Source organism: Neopsephotus bourkii, unplaced genomic scaffold (genome assembly GCF_033783945.1).
Source record: "Neopsephotus bourkii isolate Nb327-2 ecotype Australia unplaced genomic scaffold, CSIRO-AGI_Nbou_v1 NB_1630, whole genome shotgun sequence".
NCBI lineage: Eukaryota > Metazoa > Chordata > Aves > Psittaciformes > Psittacidae > Neopsephotus > Neopsephotus bourkii.
Window position 1 is genome coordinate 8834847 of NW_026902105.1, and position 20810 is coordinate 8855656.

The 20810-nt window shown below is 38.8% G+C and overlaps 1 protein-coding gene across 1 annotated transcript; it reads right to left on the reverse strand.

Moving 5' to 3' along the window:
- Nucleotides 1-1501: 1501 nt before the first annotated feature.
- RAD21 (RAD21 cohesin complex component) lies at nucleotides 1502-20295 on the reverse strand. Its single transcript, XM_061373428.1, has 13 exons — nucleotides 20122-20295; nucleotides 18246-18375; nucleotides 15955-16054; nucleotides 14889-14995; nucleotides 13783-13986; nucleotides 13089-13214; nucleotides 11256-11378; nucleotides 9796-10019; nucleotides 9306-9468; nucleotides 8778-8929; nucleotides 7088-7237; nucleotides 5803-5886; nucleotides 1502-3336 (listed from the first exon to the last, which is right to left on the reverse strand). The coding sequence occupies exons 1-13, from the start codon at nucleotides 20263-20265 to the stop codon at nucleotides 3145-3147; spliced, it is 1899 nt and encodes a 632-aa protein (XP_061229412.1). The 5' UTR covers nucleotides 20266-20295; the 3' UTR covers nucleotides 1502-3144.
- Between the last annotated feature and the right edge of the window lie 515 nt (nucleotides 20296-20810).

A 20810-nucleotide genomic window follows, 5' to 3' on the forward strand; every position in this document is an offset into this window, starting at 1 on the left:
AGTGGGGATGATGGAGCGCTAAGGTGTGTTCACAGCAGTTCCTTCCCCTTGCGGGTGCAGGCTGGAGACATTCCAGCCTGGATGGTAAAGCATCAAGGAAGGAATAAATACATTTTACGGTAATGTTATCAATCTAAATCCCTTACAAGAAGATTGTTTTCCGAAAGTAGGTGGTGTTACTGCACTGCTAAGAAAAGGGCTTCTTATCTAGTGAAGACTAACTGAATGCTTATGGTTAATTCCTTTAAAACCCTTTGGACATTTATTTGAAGAGGAACTGTAATAAGATGCAGATGCTGTGCTTTAAGTACTCCAGCAGTTATAGGGAAAATAGAGTAAATGCTGTGCAACAGGTAGCCTTCCTGCATCTCATTATCTGTCTGCACAGTAACAGAGCAGGGAAATACGATTCCTGTAGATAGAGGAGAAAGAGAGAGAAAATATCCTTTGTCCCTCACTATTCCTTAGACCTTATTCAACAGCTCATCAGTGTATTACCATGAAGCCTGCTTTCCAAGAAATGCATGTTTGTCAGCACTACTTACAGGTCACGTTCAAACCCAGTAACAAACCTTGTACGTTACAAAGCAGAGCTTGCACTCATTGCCTCAGGTTATATTTAGTGCCATCAGGCATGTACACCTCTGCAAAATCAACTTGCTCTGAATGCTGATCACAGCAGTGTAGCAAAGAGCAAAACTGATCATAAGTGTCCTAGCTTATTGACATAAGGCAGAAAAGCTTCCTTTCATTCTGGTCCTAGTTACCCAAACTTCCATATTTCTCTCTCTTATAGAGCCTTAACCAAAGGAATAAAAAAACAAGTCCTTATTTTCCAGTGCAGGCAAGCTGCATGCATGCACAGACACACTCAGGGTAGCCTGTGCCCTGCAAGACTTAAGAGCACAAACAAAATCAGCTCAACTCCTACCACAAGTGGCACAAAAGCAGTTCAGGGGCTTGGTGCATGGAGCCTGGATTAAGTCAGTTTACTGGATCCTGCTACCAGAGGCAGCCCATGTCCAACAGAATCCACTGCCTGGAGCTCCAAGCTCTTGCAGGTAACCTGAGGGACTCTTAGCTCTGTGGGAGATGCACTGCTTCTGCAGGCCTGGATGATCCAGGAGTACAAAGCTTCACCAGCACTGATACGCCCACATGCAGCAGCAACTCAAGCAGCAAGGGAACAGCCAAGCTACAACAGCTCCAGCTGGGTATGTTCTGACATTCAGAAGTGACTGGCATGGAGATGAATCGCATCCCATACACTATCTCCCCTAATTTTCCACAGACATTCCTAACATAGAACATCTGAACAAAACCTCAGTATGGCCAGTAAAATAACTCTTCCTAATGGCAAGAGATCTATTTACATACTCAAGCTCTAAATCTCTCAAAAGAGCTACATCATTACACTTCCAGACCCAAAAGAAGCAACCTGAAATGACAGGTCCCTATGGCACAAGCCACAGGTGTTCAAACAAGATACAAAGCTAATGCCTAACAGCTTATAACACAACTTTTATTAGAAAAGTTATACATAACAGCATCAACTATTTCCAAGAATATCAACCTTGAAAAGCAACAAAACCAGACTAAAAATGTGTAACAAGAAACTAATGACCTTTTCTATAATTAAACATTCAAGTTATCTACAGCGTCTCTTTTTACAAAGGGGAAAACCATGGTTTTACAGGCACATCATGTTGAAAATAAAGCTGCAGTAACTTTATACAATTAACTTTTTCAAGGATTATTAAAACATGGTCATCATGTAGTCTCAGCTTTTTTTTTTAACATTCACATAATTTTACAGTTGAGGATACACTGAATTTTCAAGCGTCCCAAAATTATTTCACAAAAGTGCCAACATTAAAACCAGAACCTTCAGTGTGAATAATTTTGCCCTAAGAAAAGTTAAGACAGGTTTCCATAATCAATATATTCACATATATTTCTGGTGCTACCTGATCTAGCAGTAAAGCTTCATTCTCTGCAAGCAAAATCAAGTGGGACTTCTTTTGCCAAACTGATAAAATGTTTTGAACACAGGAGTGTGCTTTATTGTAAGAACTGATACTAAAACCATAAATATATCCAAAGAGCCATTAACACCCTACACAATTAAGTGGAACTGTGCCTGTTTGTACTGTATATTCAAGTTTGTTGCCCTTTCAGTACAGGCAGCATCTGAATTTAGCCTTTCTACAAAGGCAAACTGTTCTACTTCTCTTAATCATGTCTTCATACACCTGATTAATAAAAATCAGATAATTTACAATCTAGAAGTCTGTTTTAAAAAGTCTGGAGTTTATATACACCTCTAACAAACTGAAAGCATTTTGAGATCTTCGAAGTTTAAATGAAATTACTACAGAGTTTTCACATGATGCTTATTAACAGTAATCAGCCATTATCAGTAGTGGACCATCATGAGGTGACAAGTGAAAGGGAATGTTTCATCTAAAATGCTTACCACGTGTTCTGTCCTTCTGTGTATGCAACAGGATGACATAGAAGAGGTGCTCTCCACAGACACCTGTTTCCCTTTAGCATCAAGGGCTACAAAAAAATCTGACTGCAAAAATGCAGTGAGAACACAAGCTGACAGATCAGGCACTACCTTTCATATTGGCAGCTTTGAGAGACCCATGGTATGCACAAAGATCTAGAGAAGGGTGGAAAAACCCACTACTATGAGAAGCAGACAGAACATTTTAGACAAGTTTGGCAAAGTTTTTAATCAGACAAGAGGTTGGCCATTCTGGTTTACTTGTATAGGTTAAAAATATCACTATTGAATCAGCTAGTCAAATTATTGTAAGACATTTTCATTGATACTCAACATTACATGCACCAATATTGCACACATCTGCTCCGAGCTGCTAAACAATCTTCATCTGGGTCCTTGAGCCGTCTGGTTTCTGCAGTTGGAACTCAAGCCACCCACCCCAGCAGTTTCACTAAAAATTTAAGTGGTAGATTTAAAATACAAAAAACCAAAATAACCCCAAAAGAAAAACCAAGGACTTTATACAGACAATGAAATCTAAATTCTCTGCAATGGTCTTGTGGGCCCTACAGATGGGGCAATACACGTACACACTAGTGAAAGGAAACACTAGCTCTGCTGTATCTAACCATTCAAATGATATGAAATCTGGGACCAGGTGTTGCAATGATGTCGCTGTAAGGCTCCTCCTGTGTCAGCTCGATAGCTTGCTGCTTTTTAAGTACCAAGAAACTGTAGAATTTGGCAGCTGCTTGTTTTCTATTTGTATTTCTGCACAGCTCGAGCAAACTGATGGATTCCGCTCCGGTCTTTGCAAGAGCTCTCTGAAAAACACAAACATTGATACCACAAATTAAATAAAGGACTACATACAAACAAAATGTCTGTTGGCAAGATTCTGGTTGTTGTCACCCCCAGGACTCTGGGAAGGACGTGATATTGGATGGGGACATCACAACACGTACATGGAAACTTCTATATGGATCTTATCTAAATGAAACCAAGGTAACTTCACAGGGATGTGCCAATAAAAATCAGTCTTGAACTTATTCCAGAAAAACTGCAGTATGGCACTAGCTTTTCTTCTGTACCAAGAGCTAGGTCAGTCCTTTCTGACTACAGGACAAAGACTTTTGAATGGGGGGGGGGGGGGAAATATCCTGTTTTATTTCTCAAATAAAAAAAAAAAACCTCCAAAACAAATAATAATAATGACCTGTTGTTTGAAACAACATTTCCAGAGCTCAGGCTCTTTAAAATGCCTCATTTTCCCAAGGTGAAAGACTGTTGATTTCTAAAGCTCGCCCATTTGTCTGAAGCTGAATTACCCTAAGTCACTTATACTTTTTTTCAAAGTCTTGGCCAGCATATTAAAATATTCAGGAAAATACATCTGTTTGCTGGCAAGAACAACAACTGACGTATTCAATTCAAAGCAGAACCGTCTGCTCTGGAATATCTACTAGATGAAAAGATAATTCGGCTGGCCAAACCCAAATTACTGTATATTAAACAGATTTTAACTTCAAATCTCATTACAGACTTAAATGTTTCAGCCATCCAGTGCAATGCTCTTTGGGGCACATCGAAGAAAGAACTGAAAGAAGAGAACAAAAAGGCTACACACGGTCCAAAGAGAATTCTAAAGCTCTTTTCAGAAACTGATGAAACATTTGGTGATGAAAACATTACACAACATTACCAACTGAACATCTGCACACTTGAAAAACTGCTTTTAGGCAACAGTTACACTGGTTTGGGCTGGGACAGAGTTAATTTTCCTCACAGCAGCTCATGGTGCCCCCAGCTGACCAAAGGGATATTCCATACCACATGAAGTCATACTCTGCAGTAATAGCCAGGGGAAAAGAAGAGGGATGTGTGCATGCATTTGGGGTTACAGCATTTGTCTTCTTAAGTAACCATTACATGCAGTGAAGCCCTACTTTCTTGGAAATGGCTAGATGTCTGCCTGCTGTTGGGAAGCAATGAATGAATTCCTTGTTTTGCCTTGCTTGCAGATACTTTACCTATTAAACCACCTTTATCTCAACCTACATTTTCTTGCTTTTACCCGTGATTCTCTCCCTCATCCCAACAGGAAGGAGTGAGCAAATAGCTATGTGGGGCTGAGCCCATTACCAGGGTTAAGCCACAACCACAGTTTAAAACAATCTTACTAGCAGAATTCTTGCAGCTGTGCTAAAGAACTTAAATCACATTAGTTTACAATGTAAAGGCACTTTAGTTTTACTTAGGTGTCGTAAGGGCTATTTAGGAGTTTGAAATTAGAATTTTATCGTTCTGTGAAGTAAGGAGTAATTCTTACAGTACAACTCTAGTAACATTTTCCAGAACTGTAAAGCTTCTGCTTGATTATATCAGACTTTTGAGAAGCTTAATAGAATACAAAATACTACTTAATCTCATCATACTGAAAACTCTGCGGCATCCCTGCCCCCAGTTCACTATACTGGAAGTTCAGAGACACAATAACGACAATAAGCTTATATCAGCAGATACAGAGCCTATCAATGTCACCAAAAAGAAAAGATGGAAAACAAAACCAGCTTTGAGACAGAACTGAAACACTTCAGTGACAGTGGAATCTCAGGAGCTGCCAAAATGTTTAAGGGAACAAAGGGTAGGAACCACAAACTAGACTGAAAGGCAAAGGTAGTCCAAGAATATATGAAGTACACACACAGAAACCTAGATGCAAATAGACAGCAATTTGCATGTAAGCGTATACATGGGGTGTTACCAGAAAAAAGCAAGCAAGAATCCATCCTACAAAGATTATCTGTCTGTACAGACCAAAGCCACATGCTGAAAAGTAACACTGCACCTTAGCCAAGATCAGATTCACATAGTTTTTATAAAATCAGCTTATCATAGCATGGAAGTTTTCAAACCAGCCTAGCTGAGACTAAACATTCTGTAACAGGGTTTTATCCCTAGACCTTTGTTGGGGTTTGCTCAGGGTAACACAGCACTAAGTCACAGGTGCTAAGGTTTCATTAAAAACACAAACCCAATTGTTTTAAAATCTGAATTTCCACTTTCTTGCACACTTAAAGAAAAAAATTGAACTTCAAATGTTCTTTGGAAAAAGAATGACAATTATATTATGATTTAATCAATTACAAGCATTTCCCCCCCCCCCCCCCAAAACAGAACTGGTATTTTAAGTCCGTAACATCTACTGCAAAGAAAGCTCTTTCTTAACCTTCCTACTTTGGTCAGAAGCATCAAAGGCTACTTTAAGAGAAGCAAATGATCATGTGTACCTGAAGCCCATGAAGCATTTGTTGAGTCCTCTTGTTCCATCTCCTTTCTTCTTGATCCTGATCACCCCCTGTGCCATCTTCCTCCTGCAAGTAGCGAAAATTCATGCATTTACAAAACAATCTTTCATCCACTGAGTTATGAAATGAAAGAGGATATCTAGACTTCACTGCAGCTTTTTCTTTTCATCAAGCCAGAAAGCTTAGACAACTTGAGTTTGCAGGATACATCCAAGAGAGGCAGGAAGTGGAATGGAGGAAGACACAGATCTAAGCTGATGTACCATAGCAAGGTTGCCTACCATGATGATTATACCTCAAAATGTTATGCTGAGAATTAGTAAAACACAGAAGTCATAACAGATGAATGAGAAGAGACCCTTCCAATCTAGGACTGCTAGCACTGAACACAGTACTAACGGTGCTTTTTACACTGCAAACATTAATAAACACAGATATATTCACATTTCACTTTGGAACCAGAGCTACTGAAAAGAAAACAGATTATTGCTAAAAGCTGCAAAGACCAGCAGCTGTAATGACTCAGCTCCCCATGTCCTATGAAACACTCACCTACACAAAACAGTACTTGTTTACGGAAGATGTGTTATATATTTTAAAAGCAACATCCTGAAGTGTCAGGCAGTTAGACTAGATGATTGTTGTAGATCACTTCCAACTGAAAATGTTCTAACAGCTATTTACACTGTTAGAAAAATCATCCTCACTGATGTAATCTGCATTTCTTTGTATATGTGACTTCTTATAGAGGGTAACTTCAAATGTCCAGATACATTCCTTCTCCAACAGTAAAACAGTTCAACAAACTAGTTTGATATTGTGTATTTTGGGTGTAAAATGAAAGCAATCAATGATATACTGTTGCTAAGAAACAGCTTCAGTTATCATATTTTAGAACATCAACATTTTTCTTACAAAAATCTACATTATGAACTGGCATCAATTATTTGAAATGGAACCATAAAATTAAGGTCAAAACTTCTCATATAACACATCATAAATATATACAGTGGTTTAATCTAACCGTATGTGAGAACAGGAGAACCCTCTAATTCAAAGAAGAATGTATATACAATTTATAAAACAGAATAATATAAATAATATTAAATGGTCATAGAATAATTTTAAATTCACATTTAGAACCTCTGGAAATGTAGATTTAGTTTCTCAAGTAAGGACTAAAGATTTCTTTCTTATGCCAGTTAATGATTCCAAAGTCAATCAGTGCTGAGGAACACACAAACCCCTTCCAGGTAAGATTTCTTACCTCTTCTTCTTCCTCCTCCTCTTTCTCCTTTTCCTTCTCCTTCTCTTTTTCTGGCAGAAGTTCTAGCTCTGGTATTAGCTGGCAGATGTTTTGGGGCTCCTCTGGAGGCATTTCTACAGGTGGCATTTCCAGCTGTTGTGATGGTGGATGCTTTAAAAGTACACAATACAGTTAAACCAGTAGCATCATTTGTCAGTGCTTTTACAATAGAATGCTGATGCTATAAACCACTTTCACAAAATCCAAGTCTCTAAATCTGAGCCATTTGTCTGAATTTTTCAGTTTTGAAACACATAAAGCAATTTGTTTTGTTTTGCTGTCCACACATGTATTTTTACTATTTTACATTCTATTTAAATCAAAAATTATGACACCAATATAAGGAAAAAGGCTTTCCAATAAACTTCACTTAGTCCATCACCTGAACTACTGATTTCATTTCTTGGATCAGCTTGTGCAATTTTAAAATCCCACGTAACCAGATGCAGTGCTACACAAACACATTTTAACTCACTGGAAGAAGTTATCTTCAAGCTATCAAAATTATGGTCTTTGCAAAACAAGCATGAAGGAATTAAAATGTAGGCACTTTGTTAAGTTTCTCAAAATGTACGAGTTACTTTGGTAATCAGGTATCGTTCCTCAGAATGATATTTTTATCAAGAAAATCCAGAAAAGCTGTTTAAAAGGATTTATGTATTCAGTTTTAATGAAATTATTCTCCCCCTGAATCTATACTTAGTTAAGTGGTTGCCAGTAAAGTTGCCATGACACCTGGAAACTGTTTTACACTCTTTCTACTCTGAAATACCTCAAAGTAACTTTTTAGAGACACAAAGCAGATACTGCTACAGGTAGAATATACTGCTACTGCTAGAGGCCTGATCTGGTCGGCATGATCAAAGAATTCCCAACACACACCAATGGCACCAACTTCACCATGAAGTACAGACAATGCCAATTTCATCTAATGACATGGCCAAGAGGAGCAGCAGCTGCCACCCTTTTTAGTAAGATAATGTAATGTCCAACAGTCTCATTCTACAGCAAACAACCTGTTTGCCAACAAACTTGTGAAACGTGGGGTTACAAAATACACACACAAGACAGCATAAACCAGGACTGCTCTCACCAAGTAAGCATTCAAAAAAAGAATACACCTTCTGTTTTGCCCGTTTCCCCCCCACCTTCACTAACATGGTTACCTTTCATACTGTATCATAGCTTTTACAGAAAAGACAGATATGAGCTAGTTTTCAAGCCTACTCATAACTCAACTAGGAAACCTTTCCTAAAAAAAATATAAAATAGCAAAATTTTCCTTCGAACCCTTAACTGTAGAACATCAGGACTACCTTTAAAAGGGAGTTGTACAGCTAACACAATCCTTTCTTCATCAGTGAAAGCTGCTCATGCACACTTGCCAAACAGAACTTAATAGCGCTGTAAGCCATACACCTTTCTCCTTAAAGGCTATTTTCTGGAGGAGACAGTGCCATTTCTTTATCCTACCTGCATTTTAAGTGCAAATCTTACTGAAGCATTGAGGTAAAACACCACAAAGACTACCCAGGGCCATAGATTCTGAGACTACTCCAGCATATTCACATCACCGCAGAAAACCAGTGCCTCAAATCTGTATCACTTTTCATTCTTATACTGAAAATAAAATCAAAAAAATCTTACTCACAGGTAACACTGGCTCTGGTTCTACTTGCTGTAGTTTGCGCTTAACACCTGTCTGAGGTGGTGGTGGTGGCATAACAGAGTCATCCAGGTTGGTTCGGCTGCCTTCCATCATTGATTCTTGCAAACGACTTGGTTCTTCCAAAATAGGTTCATCTATGTTACAGAACAAACCCAGTTTTAGATACTTTGTAGAGCTTCAAATTACATTGCTAAGTCCAACCTGCTATTAATTTAGAATTGAGCACTCTCTTAACAGCCTGCATAGCTTTGGCACCATCTTGAACAGAACTGGTACAGATGTGCATACAACCCAATCCAACATCCATTTAGCCTACTGGATCAAACTCTAATTGTCTTCTGCTTCTAGGAAAAAAGGCTATTTTAAGTCACAGGCTGTGTATCGAGCTAAACAACCACTACAAAGCTCTTTGCTTCATTCATAATCTTTGGTGACTTAATACAAAGCACAAACAGAAGAGTAAAAAATAAGCTCTGACAGAAAGCAGACCATCTTTGACAAGACACAAACCAATGACATCTCGTTGCTGCTGCTGCTGTTGTTGCTGTTCCTCTCTGGGAACCTCTGGGTTTTCAAAGTCTTTAAGGAACTCATCAAGGTTGTCAGCTTCTCCACCTTTCCTCCTCTTTCTTAGGTCTTCTGGTACCAGGGGTGTAAGACAACGAGTAAAGAGCTACAGGGGAAAGGTGATGTTAATCACTACTGTAGTTCTCAGTGTCGTTCATTTCACTTAATTTCATTTCAAAACAAGTGATTATGGACCATTTCCTTTCCCATTCTTTATGCTACTTTCCAACAGTAGTAGCATTTAACAAAAAAGGTAATTTATTTCTGTAACTGATAACTATTTTAAGCACTAGTGTTATCTTAGCTGTTTTAATGACTTTTTAAAATTATAAATACTGCTATCACATCGCTATTCATATGCTGACATTTACTATATATGAGGCACAATCCTGAATATAGTCCATTTAGAAATGAACCTGTACAAAGCCATTACCTTCAGTAGCCTGTTATTCCACAAAGGTTGTGCAGGCAGAGAGAAAAGCTTTTCAACACCACCAGTTTCTTTCCACATCATCAGCTTCTTAGTAGGAGGTGCCAAGTCCAATGTAGTAACAATGTCAGAGTAGTCACTTAACTGGGCTCGAATAGTCTTGCTATCCAGTTCTTTCACACTGTCTACAATCAGCTTTCTCTTCCTCTTTGCTTTGGTTTCCTTGACTGTTGAGATTTTTAGCGAGTAATAAAAGTTAGCTCAAACAGACACCACACTGTGCAATAATCCTGCAGGTTCTCTATAGATGTTATCCACCCTTGTATAATGCTGCCTCAAGAATCTAAGGCAATGACAGCTTTGCAAGAAGTAATGAAAAGCTGCAAGCCCTATTAAGGGTCAAACACTATGAATGCTGTACCAGAACCTACAAACCCTTCCATGCATACATGTAGTTCTTCTAAATCCACCTAAGCCTCAATGTCCTCATCTGCCTGCCCCCCTCCCTCACGGTTTGCTTGCCAGGCTGGTGATCTTCAGGAGCCAACCCTTGAGACGTAAGGCCCCTCTGACCAAAGAGTCAAAATGCCACCAAATTTTTCCCCTAAGCCCTTTCTGAGCTTTGGTAGTGTTAATGTGGGTGGTTATCTTACCTGTACCTCTCATCCTGCTCTAGAATGACTTTACTGCAAATTGCTTACAGCCTGGCACTCTGCAGCAGACCCTGAAGCTCTGGCAAACGCTGTCTTTGCTGGTCCCAGCTGATCAGCTAGGACCTCTGATGCTAGCTTGCCACTAGAGGGCAGCGCTAGGGCTTTTTAATTGGCCAAGCAGTAAATCTGGCCTGGAGTTCAGTCTGAAAACACAGGACAAACTACATTTTTTCCAAATCTTTTATAATTTTTTTTTTAATAAAACAGGGATCTGTTTCTGATGAGCCAAGTACAGTGCCAGTTAAAATAAGAGTGTCTTGCATTACAGGAAGAGACAAGGAATTTCACTATTTAGAAGAACATCAACTACAGATGCATCTCCAGAAATCATCAATTCATTAAAGCTATCAGTCACCAGAAGAGCTCTCATTCTTGGTGTAAACAGTCACTCCTGGCCATCAAACATAATTGTGCTGCACTACAGATACTGCATTAAAGACATGGTAAGTTCTATTCCAATGCACTGTATTTTAAGCAGCATGTTTACCAAAACCTACAGTATAATGCTGCTGGCACACACTGATTGCAGAAACTACAAACTAGGATCAGCTTAGACCATCAGTGTAAGCTACATATGTGGAAAGTGCTCAAAGGTTATGGTTAGAATAAAAGAAATACAGCACCTGGTCTCTGTTTTCTCTTTCAACTGAGAACTTGAGTCAGCAGCAGTGCTAGACATTCATTTCCACTCCATCAAACTAAGGTGGTCTCTGACGACCACAGTAGAACATCCACAAATTGCTTACTCACCAGTTATGTCAATAGGCTCCAGAGCAAAAGCTTCCTCTTCATTGGGGACAAGTGTTGTCTGATCAGTCATAGTTGGTAATGGTTCAACTGGATCTACGGAGTCTGGGCTGTCTGGTCCACCCACTGCCAATCAGAACAAGTATCTTGCACTATTGTCAAAACATTAAGAAACTGTGCTACCCTTCCCATGCCTGTGAGAGACTGATCTGATTCCTATGAGAAGCTGAGATGGAATTCCACCATTCCATTGTCTCAGAGATGGGTGGGAGGAGTTAAGACTCCAGTGTTCACTGCCTGGGAAAAGGGTGTGAGGAGGTGAAATGGGACACCACTCATCCATTGCCTGAGGGATGAGTAGGAAAGAGCTGAGATAAGTCTCCATTATCTCAAGGTGTGAGGAACTGCTGCCCATTACCCCCAGATTCGCTGCAGGCACATGCAGTTGAAGAGCTGGCTGCAAGACCAGGGAAACCCGTCCACCAGGAATGTTTAATACTGTCCTGGGTTCAGCTGTAGCAGTCATTTTTCTCCTTAGTAGCTGGTGCAGTGCTGTGTTTTTTACTTTAGCCTCAGAACAGCGATGGTAACACCAATGTTTCAGTCGTTGCTAAGTAATGCTTACTCCCATCAAGGACTTTCTCAGTCTCATGCTCTGCCAATGAGGAGGGAGCATGGGAAGCCAGGAGGAAGCAAAGACAGAACACCTGACCCAAACTAGCTAAAGGGGTATTCCATACCACAGGATGTCATGCCCAGTATATAAACTGTGGGGAGATACCCAGAAGGCCCAGATCGCTGCTCGGGTTTGGCAGGGTATCAGACAGTGGGTGGTGAGTAACTGTATTCTCTCCCATTGTTATTTTATTTCCCTTATCATTATTATTATTGGTGGTAGCAGTAGTAGTTTTATGTTATATCTTAGTTACTGGACTGTTCTTATCTCATCCTATTTACATTCTTTCGATTCTCCTCCCCATTCCCCTCGGAGTGGGGGGAGTTCTTTTCACCCTTTCTAGGGGGGAATGAGTGAGTGGCTGCGTGGTTCCAAGTTACTGGCTGGGCTTAAACCACGACAAATACATGACATGGAGAACAGATGTACTCCCTCCAACTCATTATAAAAGGTGGAAAAGGTAATCACAAAAAAAAAAGCCTTTGCCATGAGGATGACTTCAAAAGGACACCTCTGTGAGGACACTCTCCACTGATGACTACTACAGACCCTGAGGGACACCATCAACAAGACATCACCCTGAGAGCAACTCCATCAGGACACCTCCAAGGGTGCCTTCAAGGGGACAACTCCATGAGAACACCCACCTCCAATGACTACTACAGACTCTTGGGGGGCACTGCTCTGATATTGACTACAAACCCTGAAGAACTCCCACCACTGATGACAACGGGTCCCTGGGTCACAGCTAGATCCACAGTGGTGACTATCTCTCCCTCTGCATCCCAAATTCTTGCCTCATTTTCTACTTTTTTTTCCCCAATCTGTCCTACTGCTATGCCCTTTATTACAGTAATTTCCCTTTTTAATAATAATTGTCTTTTTTTAACAAGCCAACTGAACAGCCACAATACTTGACCTTGTTTGCATCTTAATTTCACTCTTGGGATCACGAACAAAAAAGGGTCCAACACTAGGGTTTTCACCAATCGGATCCTGACAATGCCCTCCTCCACACCTTAAAGTGGTTTACCACATTTCCTACTTTCTAGTTTAATGTGTTTTTTAAGGAATAACTATTCTATGATTCTGTGAATCAGGATCCCAATTAAATTTGTTTAAAACAAGTAATTCTAGACCTAGTCCTCGATCATACTCACTTGATACATTATCATCATCATCCATATCATCATGAGGAGGCTGCTCTGGCATCATCACTCCACTTTCTGAGAGTGCAGGTGGGTCATCAAAAATACCACCATCATTATTACTGAGAAGTTTATCATCTGAAAACCATATGAAAAAATTGGTTTTGCATCCACAAACTCATGAAACAAGTATAAACAAATTCATGACAACACAAATAATGCAAAGCCAAAGGTTAAAGAAACCTATACTTTCAAAGCTGACATAAAAGCAATTAGCTCTTTTTCAAGGCACATTTCTGCTCAAATTCTGAGGTTACAGATAGCCCTTATTACAAAGCATATTCCACATGCTTGCATCTTACTAGTTTCTTAGTAATTCACAAAGTACTTGATACAATTCTCAACATATTAATTAAACCCTTGGAAGGAGTCAAAGAACAAGAAGAGTATAATATTTTGTCCGAAGAATGTAATGAAATGGTAAAAAAATCAGGATGATTTACTTCAGTTGAAATATGCCAACACTTAACATGCTACACATCATCTGTATCACAGCAGCACTCTCAAACCAGATTCCCACTGCTGAAGACACAACTTAAGAGAGGGACCTTGCCAACAAAGGAAACACACTCCTCTCTGCTTCCCCTCAGAACTAATTATTGAGGCAGAAGATAGAATAGACGAAAAACAAATTTCCCAAACATACCCAATATTCCACCATCGTTTCCTTCTCCAAAATTATCATCTTTGTATTGGTCTTCATATTCCAGGTGATTAGATTTCTCATTGAGGTGACTGGTGCTCTGTTCAGGTTCCAGTAGGAGATTGGAAGCACTGGTGCTCACTAGCATGTCATCCTCAAATGCACTACCTTCTCTCATCATCTCACGATCATCCATTCCAAAGTCACCTGCAAGGATACGATTTCACTGATATAAACACTAAAGAACTAAGATGGAAGAGGCCTAGCTCATCAAAGGCCCATATATAAGACCATTTCAAGTTGTTTTACTTGCAGTTAATGACAAGATATAAGGAATAGTGCCCAACAACACCACAATGAAAATACTGTTCAAGAAATTATAAAAATAACCAACTCCTCTTCAAAGAATTTTATTATGTGAATCGATTTCAGCAAGATCCTACTAAAATTTAGCTGCATTGAAACCAAAGAATTCCAAGGAATTAAAAAGAAGTTGTACCTTACACCTCAAGTTTGGGCTTCATGTATAGAGAGCAAGCCAATACCACCATCAGTACCTGGATTATACTTTCAAAAAGATTACTAAATTATGGATGACATTTGTGTACTCTGGAAACTAGATATTCAAGTACACCTGTCTTCAGGCTTTAATTCAGATCTTAGAATGCTGTCCTTTAAAAGATACTGAAAGACGTAAGCTAGTGGCCATAACTGCTTCAGCTTTAGAAATCTCCTAACAGTTTCTGATTGGAAACATGCCTATGATTAAAGCAACAGCTGACTTTATATTCACAGCACACTTTGAAAATTGTAATTGACATAGTACTTCATTAATCAACCTGACTGAATACTCTTTACTGTATTTGGACTTGATGATCTTATAGGTCTTTTTCAACATAGCTAATGCTATGATTCTTCAGCTTTACATAAACAGCTAAAAGCTTGCTGAAATTAAGAGGAAAAAATGACATAAACAAACTAAAACTTAAATGTACAGAAACACAACATTTTGGACCTGTTTTGTTGGGAATCCATTGCAATTTCAAAACTGTAACTTTACAGTTCCCAAAGCCAGATTAGTAACACATAGTAATGCACAAGATTTTTACCAAAGTCATTATCTTGGAGGATACTGATGTTGCCCACTTCTTCTCTCATTGTGATTTCTTCCACTCTGCTCTGGTTCAAACTGAACTGCTGGGCCACATCAATGTCACTTAAAGAGAAGCCAATTATTAAAAACGAAGAACAGATAAAGCCTGCTTAGAGAAATGTGAAATGATCTTCTAAGTAGTACACTACACACTTCAATCAATTAATGAAAACCCTGATAGTGGATACTAAATAGAAAACACTACTTAAACCAGTCAGACGATTCACAGTTAAAACCTATCATCCAAACTGTGTTAGCTTCTGGGAGAGGTATCAAGAACCTCTCTTACCCCTTGCTTTGTCAGGATCACCAATTTTAAAGGCCAAATTAATAGTCAAGAAAAGATACCCTCCCCCCCCTTCAAATGTCAAAAGCTATTAGTATATTAATTTATCATAAATCTATCTAGTAGCAGTGCCAAGTTAACACTCTGTGGTGTGTTAAGGTCTGTTTCTCAGAAGACCACAGAATTTTTATGCAGTTTCAAATTAATCTGAAATATAAACCAGACAGAACATTGAGTAAAGCAAATTGTATCCCAGAAATTCCATTATGAATAATCCAAAAGGGTAACAAACAATTCAAGTTGTACACTTGTTACTGTGTTCACAAGTCACCAATCAGTATTAAAAAGTTTTAAAAACTGGAAGTGCCACTACGGACATTTCCATAAAACTAATCTTGTTTAACCTGAGAATATATGTGATGCCTTGCACAGAGAAAGAAGGAAATAATAATGTGTATCTGAGTTTCTTAAAAGCTTCTGTAAGGACAGCTTTAGCTTCAGTTAAAATTACATGCTACTATGAAGCTCAAATCAATGCAAAGATGATGGTGCACTTCCTTGGTGTAGCAAAAGGCTTAAGAATACAAGTTACCTACAGACTGGATTTTCTTAGTTTGGCAAGGCTTTTGTTGTTTAAAACCAAGCACTCCTTAACTAAAACCAGACATCATTTGCATGGAAATAAAAGAAAAACCAAACAAACCGCAAACCAAACAAAAAAACAACCCAAGCTTACTCTAGATCCGGAAGTGGTTGGTCAAAATCATGAAATTCCTCAGGTAAGGTAATAGCATTGTATGCAGCCTCTCTGTTTTCCTCAGGCAAATCGACAACCCCTGCAGAGAAGAACACTCAGACATAAGTTTCCAGTCCTTACAATGACAGCATTCTCCCCTCTGCCTTCAGTACTGTTTTCTCTGTACGAGTTTCTTGTCTTTAAATTGATGAACTGAATTGATGCTAGCCACCTATGAAGAAACGTTAGGTAATGTCAGAATTGAGATGCAGTCTAAATTCAAAATATATAACCTCAAGCCCTTGTCCTGTTCTGTATGACCCTGGAAGCCTCAAATCACTGGATAATGTTTGTGTAGCACAATGCAGAGCTGTGCAGCTAAAAGAGGCATTGCACATCATCAAAATACTATGCAGGTAACCTGCTACATAATCAGTTTATTATGATGCTCCAGATGAGCTAGTTATTCCCACTGGTTTGGGTAAAGCAGCAACAACACAGCAGTCTGTTTTGGTTAAAGCAGTGATTCAGTCAATTCAATGAGCTCTGAAAGTCCCACCAAAGTACTGACTGTACCTGGCCTGCACAAACTGCTAGGTTTCTGCATTTAGAAGAGCTGGATTACCTAAACCACATACCTACCTTTTCTTACCCTCCTGAGATGTATAATCTACTACTCAGTTGGCATTCTGAGCATGACTATCAGATTAGGTATCACATAAGAACAATGCCAGTAGTTGGAGCCTTTCTTTTATTCAAAGGCTTAGAGGTCAGGACACTTGAAAGTGCATGGGAACTGAAGGTTCAATTTCCTCCGTAACTTGAAGAACATTTGAGATCTATGTTCTGCCTTCTGGTGCACACAACACAGGCAACTCTGAGGTACAGCTACTTCAGAAACACTCTGCCCATCATGCTTCCTTCTGCAATGAACAGGCAAAGAGCCACAGTCTAGAGAGACGAGGAACAAGCATGAGTCTGTAGTTTACTCATCCTGGAACTTTGCTAGGAGTGAAGAAACCCTAGTCCATCCTTTCAGGGCTATTCAATATTTTTAGCTGTTGGCTGCTTAAAATAAAACATGTGAATGATTCTCAGACACGGTCAAGAAAATGTCTAAACCACAAAGCTGATAAACTGAGAACAAGTGCCTCAACTTGTTTCAGGTCAGCATGCCATGTTCTGTTAGCTTTGTCTTAAGGTGCTTCAACTTCTACACACACTCTTGTTAGGAGTGGAAAAACTGGGAAAACAAATTACTTTGTGAAATTGGACAAATTTATATGAACACCTGGGGCAGTTAAATGCAATAGTAAACAAAAAAATCTGCAATGGTCAACAAGCTGCCACTGAGAGCTACACAAAGTTCAATGCCTGAATCACAAAATGGAGATTGGGAAACGAAGATAAAAGAATGATATACCTTCACTGCCCTCAAATTTACTGTTGCACTGGCTTTCAAGAGTTGCCTTTAAAAAAAACCAAAAAAGTCTTCCTTTAAAGCACTGCTTTTAAAGAAAAAGTTCAGCTTTTAAATCTGTTACACTCACAAACTTAAAAAGGTAGAATGTGATTCAGCAGCTGTGAGTATCCAGCAGCATCACTGCCACAGCTGGAAAAAAGTTTCCCAGGCCAAAATGAAAAAAAAAAACTATCAACTGTGTGTTAGCCAAGTAATGAACTGCTGTATGGAAAAATCATTTCTGTTATTAATATGGCTCCACATCTTCACAGAAAAAGATCTTAAGAGTAAGCAACTACAAAGGGGAGAAGTTGTGTGCTGCACATACAAAAGGGAAAAATATCTTTGTTGCACACAATACAGTTCACATTATTTCCAGAAACTAAAACATGAAGGAAGTAAAAATAAAAACACAGCTTACTTCTATATTTCTTCTGTAACCCATGGCTAGGCATTCTTTGTTCTCAATGGAAAAAGTTCCTGTCTGTGCTTTTTTCTATTCAGTGCATGCAACTGACCTTTTACAGACTTGTGACAGAAGGTAAAAACCATGCAGCATATTTCTATTTATACACCACCAACAACCAAAAACATAACTGAGATTTCATTAATCAGCAGTAAAGTTTTCTTTCAGAACACAAAAGATGTTTTTTAGCATACAACTCAGCCAAACAGTGGACTGAAACTGCACTGAAGAACTTCCTTAATCACGTAGAAAGAACTGCACGCAATTTTTCTACAGAGACAGGAAAACAGAACTGTATACCTTCTTAATACTTATCCTTATATAAACAACATTACTTTTCAGAGACTGCTTAAAGACAGATACCTGGACGAAAAGCCATCTTAATCTTAATGAAAGCCTCATTACAGTCTGCAAGAAGATATTTTGCTTTCCTGTGGTAGATTCTAACAACGCCTAGTAGGAGATGTCCTGAGGTTCGAAGTGCCATCTTCACCTGAAAACATATTACACAATCAGTGAGTTAGATATGGCCTCACTTTTTTTTTCCCCTATAATGAAATTTCAGTTGGCTTTGCACGAGTAACATCAAATATCCAAGCCAAATATAAAAATCAGCAGAAAACTGAAGAACAAATGAATACAAAGTTGACAGTTCAAGATGATACTCTACATATTACTGACTGATATTTGCCAGGTCATCCATGAATTAATAGCATCTCACTCCAGGAATTCCCAAACACAGCTCTGTCTAGTACAAAAAAAAAAAAAAAAAACAAAACCAAACAAAACGGTGACAAAGCAAACCCCATTTTACGGTATCTTTTTCTGGCATCTTTGTTATTTTTATTGGGGGTGGGGGAAAGGACAGTCATAAATTGCAATTCAAGTAAAATTTGGTTAAAAACTGATACCTGTTACCTCTCCATCTTCTGTCCTGCAGTTAAGGAGAAAACCAGAGAAAAACAGTGGAAGATGTGGGGTATCCATAAACAAGCACCGCCACATTAAAACAAGTTAGTTTCTTTCCTCCTTAAACTCAATGCTTTACTAGGTAATCAATTATTTGTTGTGGGAACAGAAAACCGATTAAAAAGATTTCAGGGAAGAACTCTTCTTAAGTACTTTAGTGTGAAAGAGCACGAGACTTGTGATGAAGGGTACATGGAAAATTGCCTCCTAGAAAGATTAAGCCATATAGGCATAGGGGTTTAACCTCAAACTCTAAAAATTCAAAACCTGCGCTGTATACAGTGTCTTTCTAACATTTCAGCTAATGAAAGTGTTCCACAGAGTTAAACATATGCAAGAGTGACTATTTTCCTTTTTCTGCAAGAATGCTGCAGCTCACTAGTGATGCCATAAACATTATCATAATCTTTCTAAGTCCCTTCAGAATTGACACTGAAGCAAATCACTGCTAGAAGAGCGTATCTGTGATTGTACTATACAGTTTTTGCTTATACTTTGCAGTTCTTAAAAATCCAGAGTAGCATTATAGACTTAATGTTTGTACTGAAGGATAAAAATAAGTTTTCTTTTTCTAATAGTTGCTGTTCCTTCAAGCCATTCAGGCACCTGTTAAGTGGCAAAAGTCACAACCATATCAGTCCACTAGCTCTTCAATGGAAAATTTCATGAAAAGACAGAAAAAAAATAAAAAGAAAATCCCAAGAGCCATCCAGAAGTCTTATATTCTTTCAGTTTTGTTGCTCTCTAATCACTTCCCAGGAAACCAGAGAAAAAGGTTCAAAAGCTTTTACGCTAGTATAGTGTTTTATTGCATGTAAAACTACCCTCATGTAACCAGTAACATTACAAGCTACTATGATACTTCAGATCTTTTTGTTGTAGCTAAGCAGAAAAACGCTTTGAACTTCAGTAATGAGCGCAAACAAGTTATCTTAAAATACTATTTCTACTCCTCCCAGTAACAACAGCACTGAAAGTCTTAGCAAAATGCCTTTAAAAGTTACTTGTCAGAAAGCCTGGGCCTTCCTCTCTTCCAAACACTTGCTTCTAAATGACACATGGTACACCAAGATACAAGTCTCCTATTTACACAAAGCAAAACATTTTTTAACTAAATTGCATGATACTTCAGCATTAGAAAATTGACCCTTCCACCCTTTACAGTAACAACATGACAAATTTTGTTTCAGTGACCCAAACAGCAACTACCACCTGTACACATAATCGCTTGTTACTACAAGATAACATTACATCAGTGTAAAACAGGTACCTTGGGTGAAATGATACTCTCCACGCTGCTCTCCAGATTACATTCGAAAACGTGGGCTTTGGTCAGTTTCTTATCCCAGTGAGCCGCCAGCCAGATTTTGGCCAGCGGCCCACGCTTGCTGAGGACGAAGTGGGCATAGAACATGATCCCAGATGTCCAAAAATAAGTGCAAGCCTGCAAAGAGAAAGGCAGCTTTGTTCTTTTTTGTAGAAGATCTGCAAGAGTAACATCCCTATAAACACCCCGTTATCCTCAGCAGGCAAAAGCACAGGTCTGCTTTTCATTCACTACGGTCAGACTATTTGTTCAAGCTATTAAAAAAGCCAATACTTACAAGTGGTGACCATGTAATAGCATATATATTTATTGCAGAGGAAATACAAAGCAGGAAGAACAGTAACCAGTGTCCATTTACATAATTTAAAAGTGTTTACCATCCCACAAGGAAAAAACAAAACCAAACTTTAATATATTAAGCTTTATGGTAATGACACGAAACTCATACAACACAAGCATGTCTCACTTTTCAGTCCACAGTGGTTTCCTACTTTCCACTTTCAACCCTTTCCACTCTTAATTCAGTAGCTACTAATATACTACACCAGTATATACTCTACGTGGTTTCAGTAAAGCATTCAGTGTTATAAAATACATAGTACTAAACTTCCTGGATTTCACTGTATTTTCTT

Excerpts from the sequence above, each read along its gene's own strand:
- RAD21 (XM_061373428.1), bottom strand. The coding sequence starts at position 20,265 with ATGTTCTATGCCCACTTCGTCCTCAGCAAGCGTGGGCCGCTGGCCAAA. Across the intron at positions 14,996-15,954 it reads CAACCACTTCCGGATCTAGA|TGACATTGATGTGGCCCAGC; the intron begins GTAAGCTTGGGT and ends CTTCTCTTTAAG. Across the intron at positions 9,469-9,795 it reads GGAATAACAGGCTACTGAAG|CTCTTTACTCGTTGTCTTAC; the intron begins GTAATGGCTTTG and ends TTTCCCCTGTAG.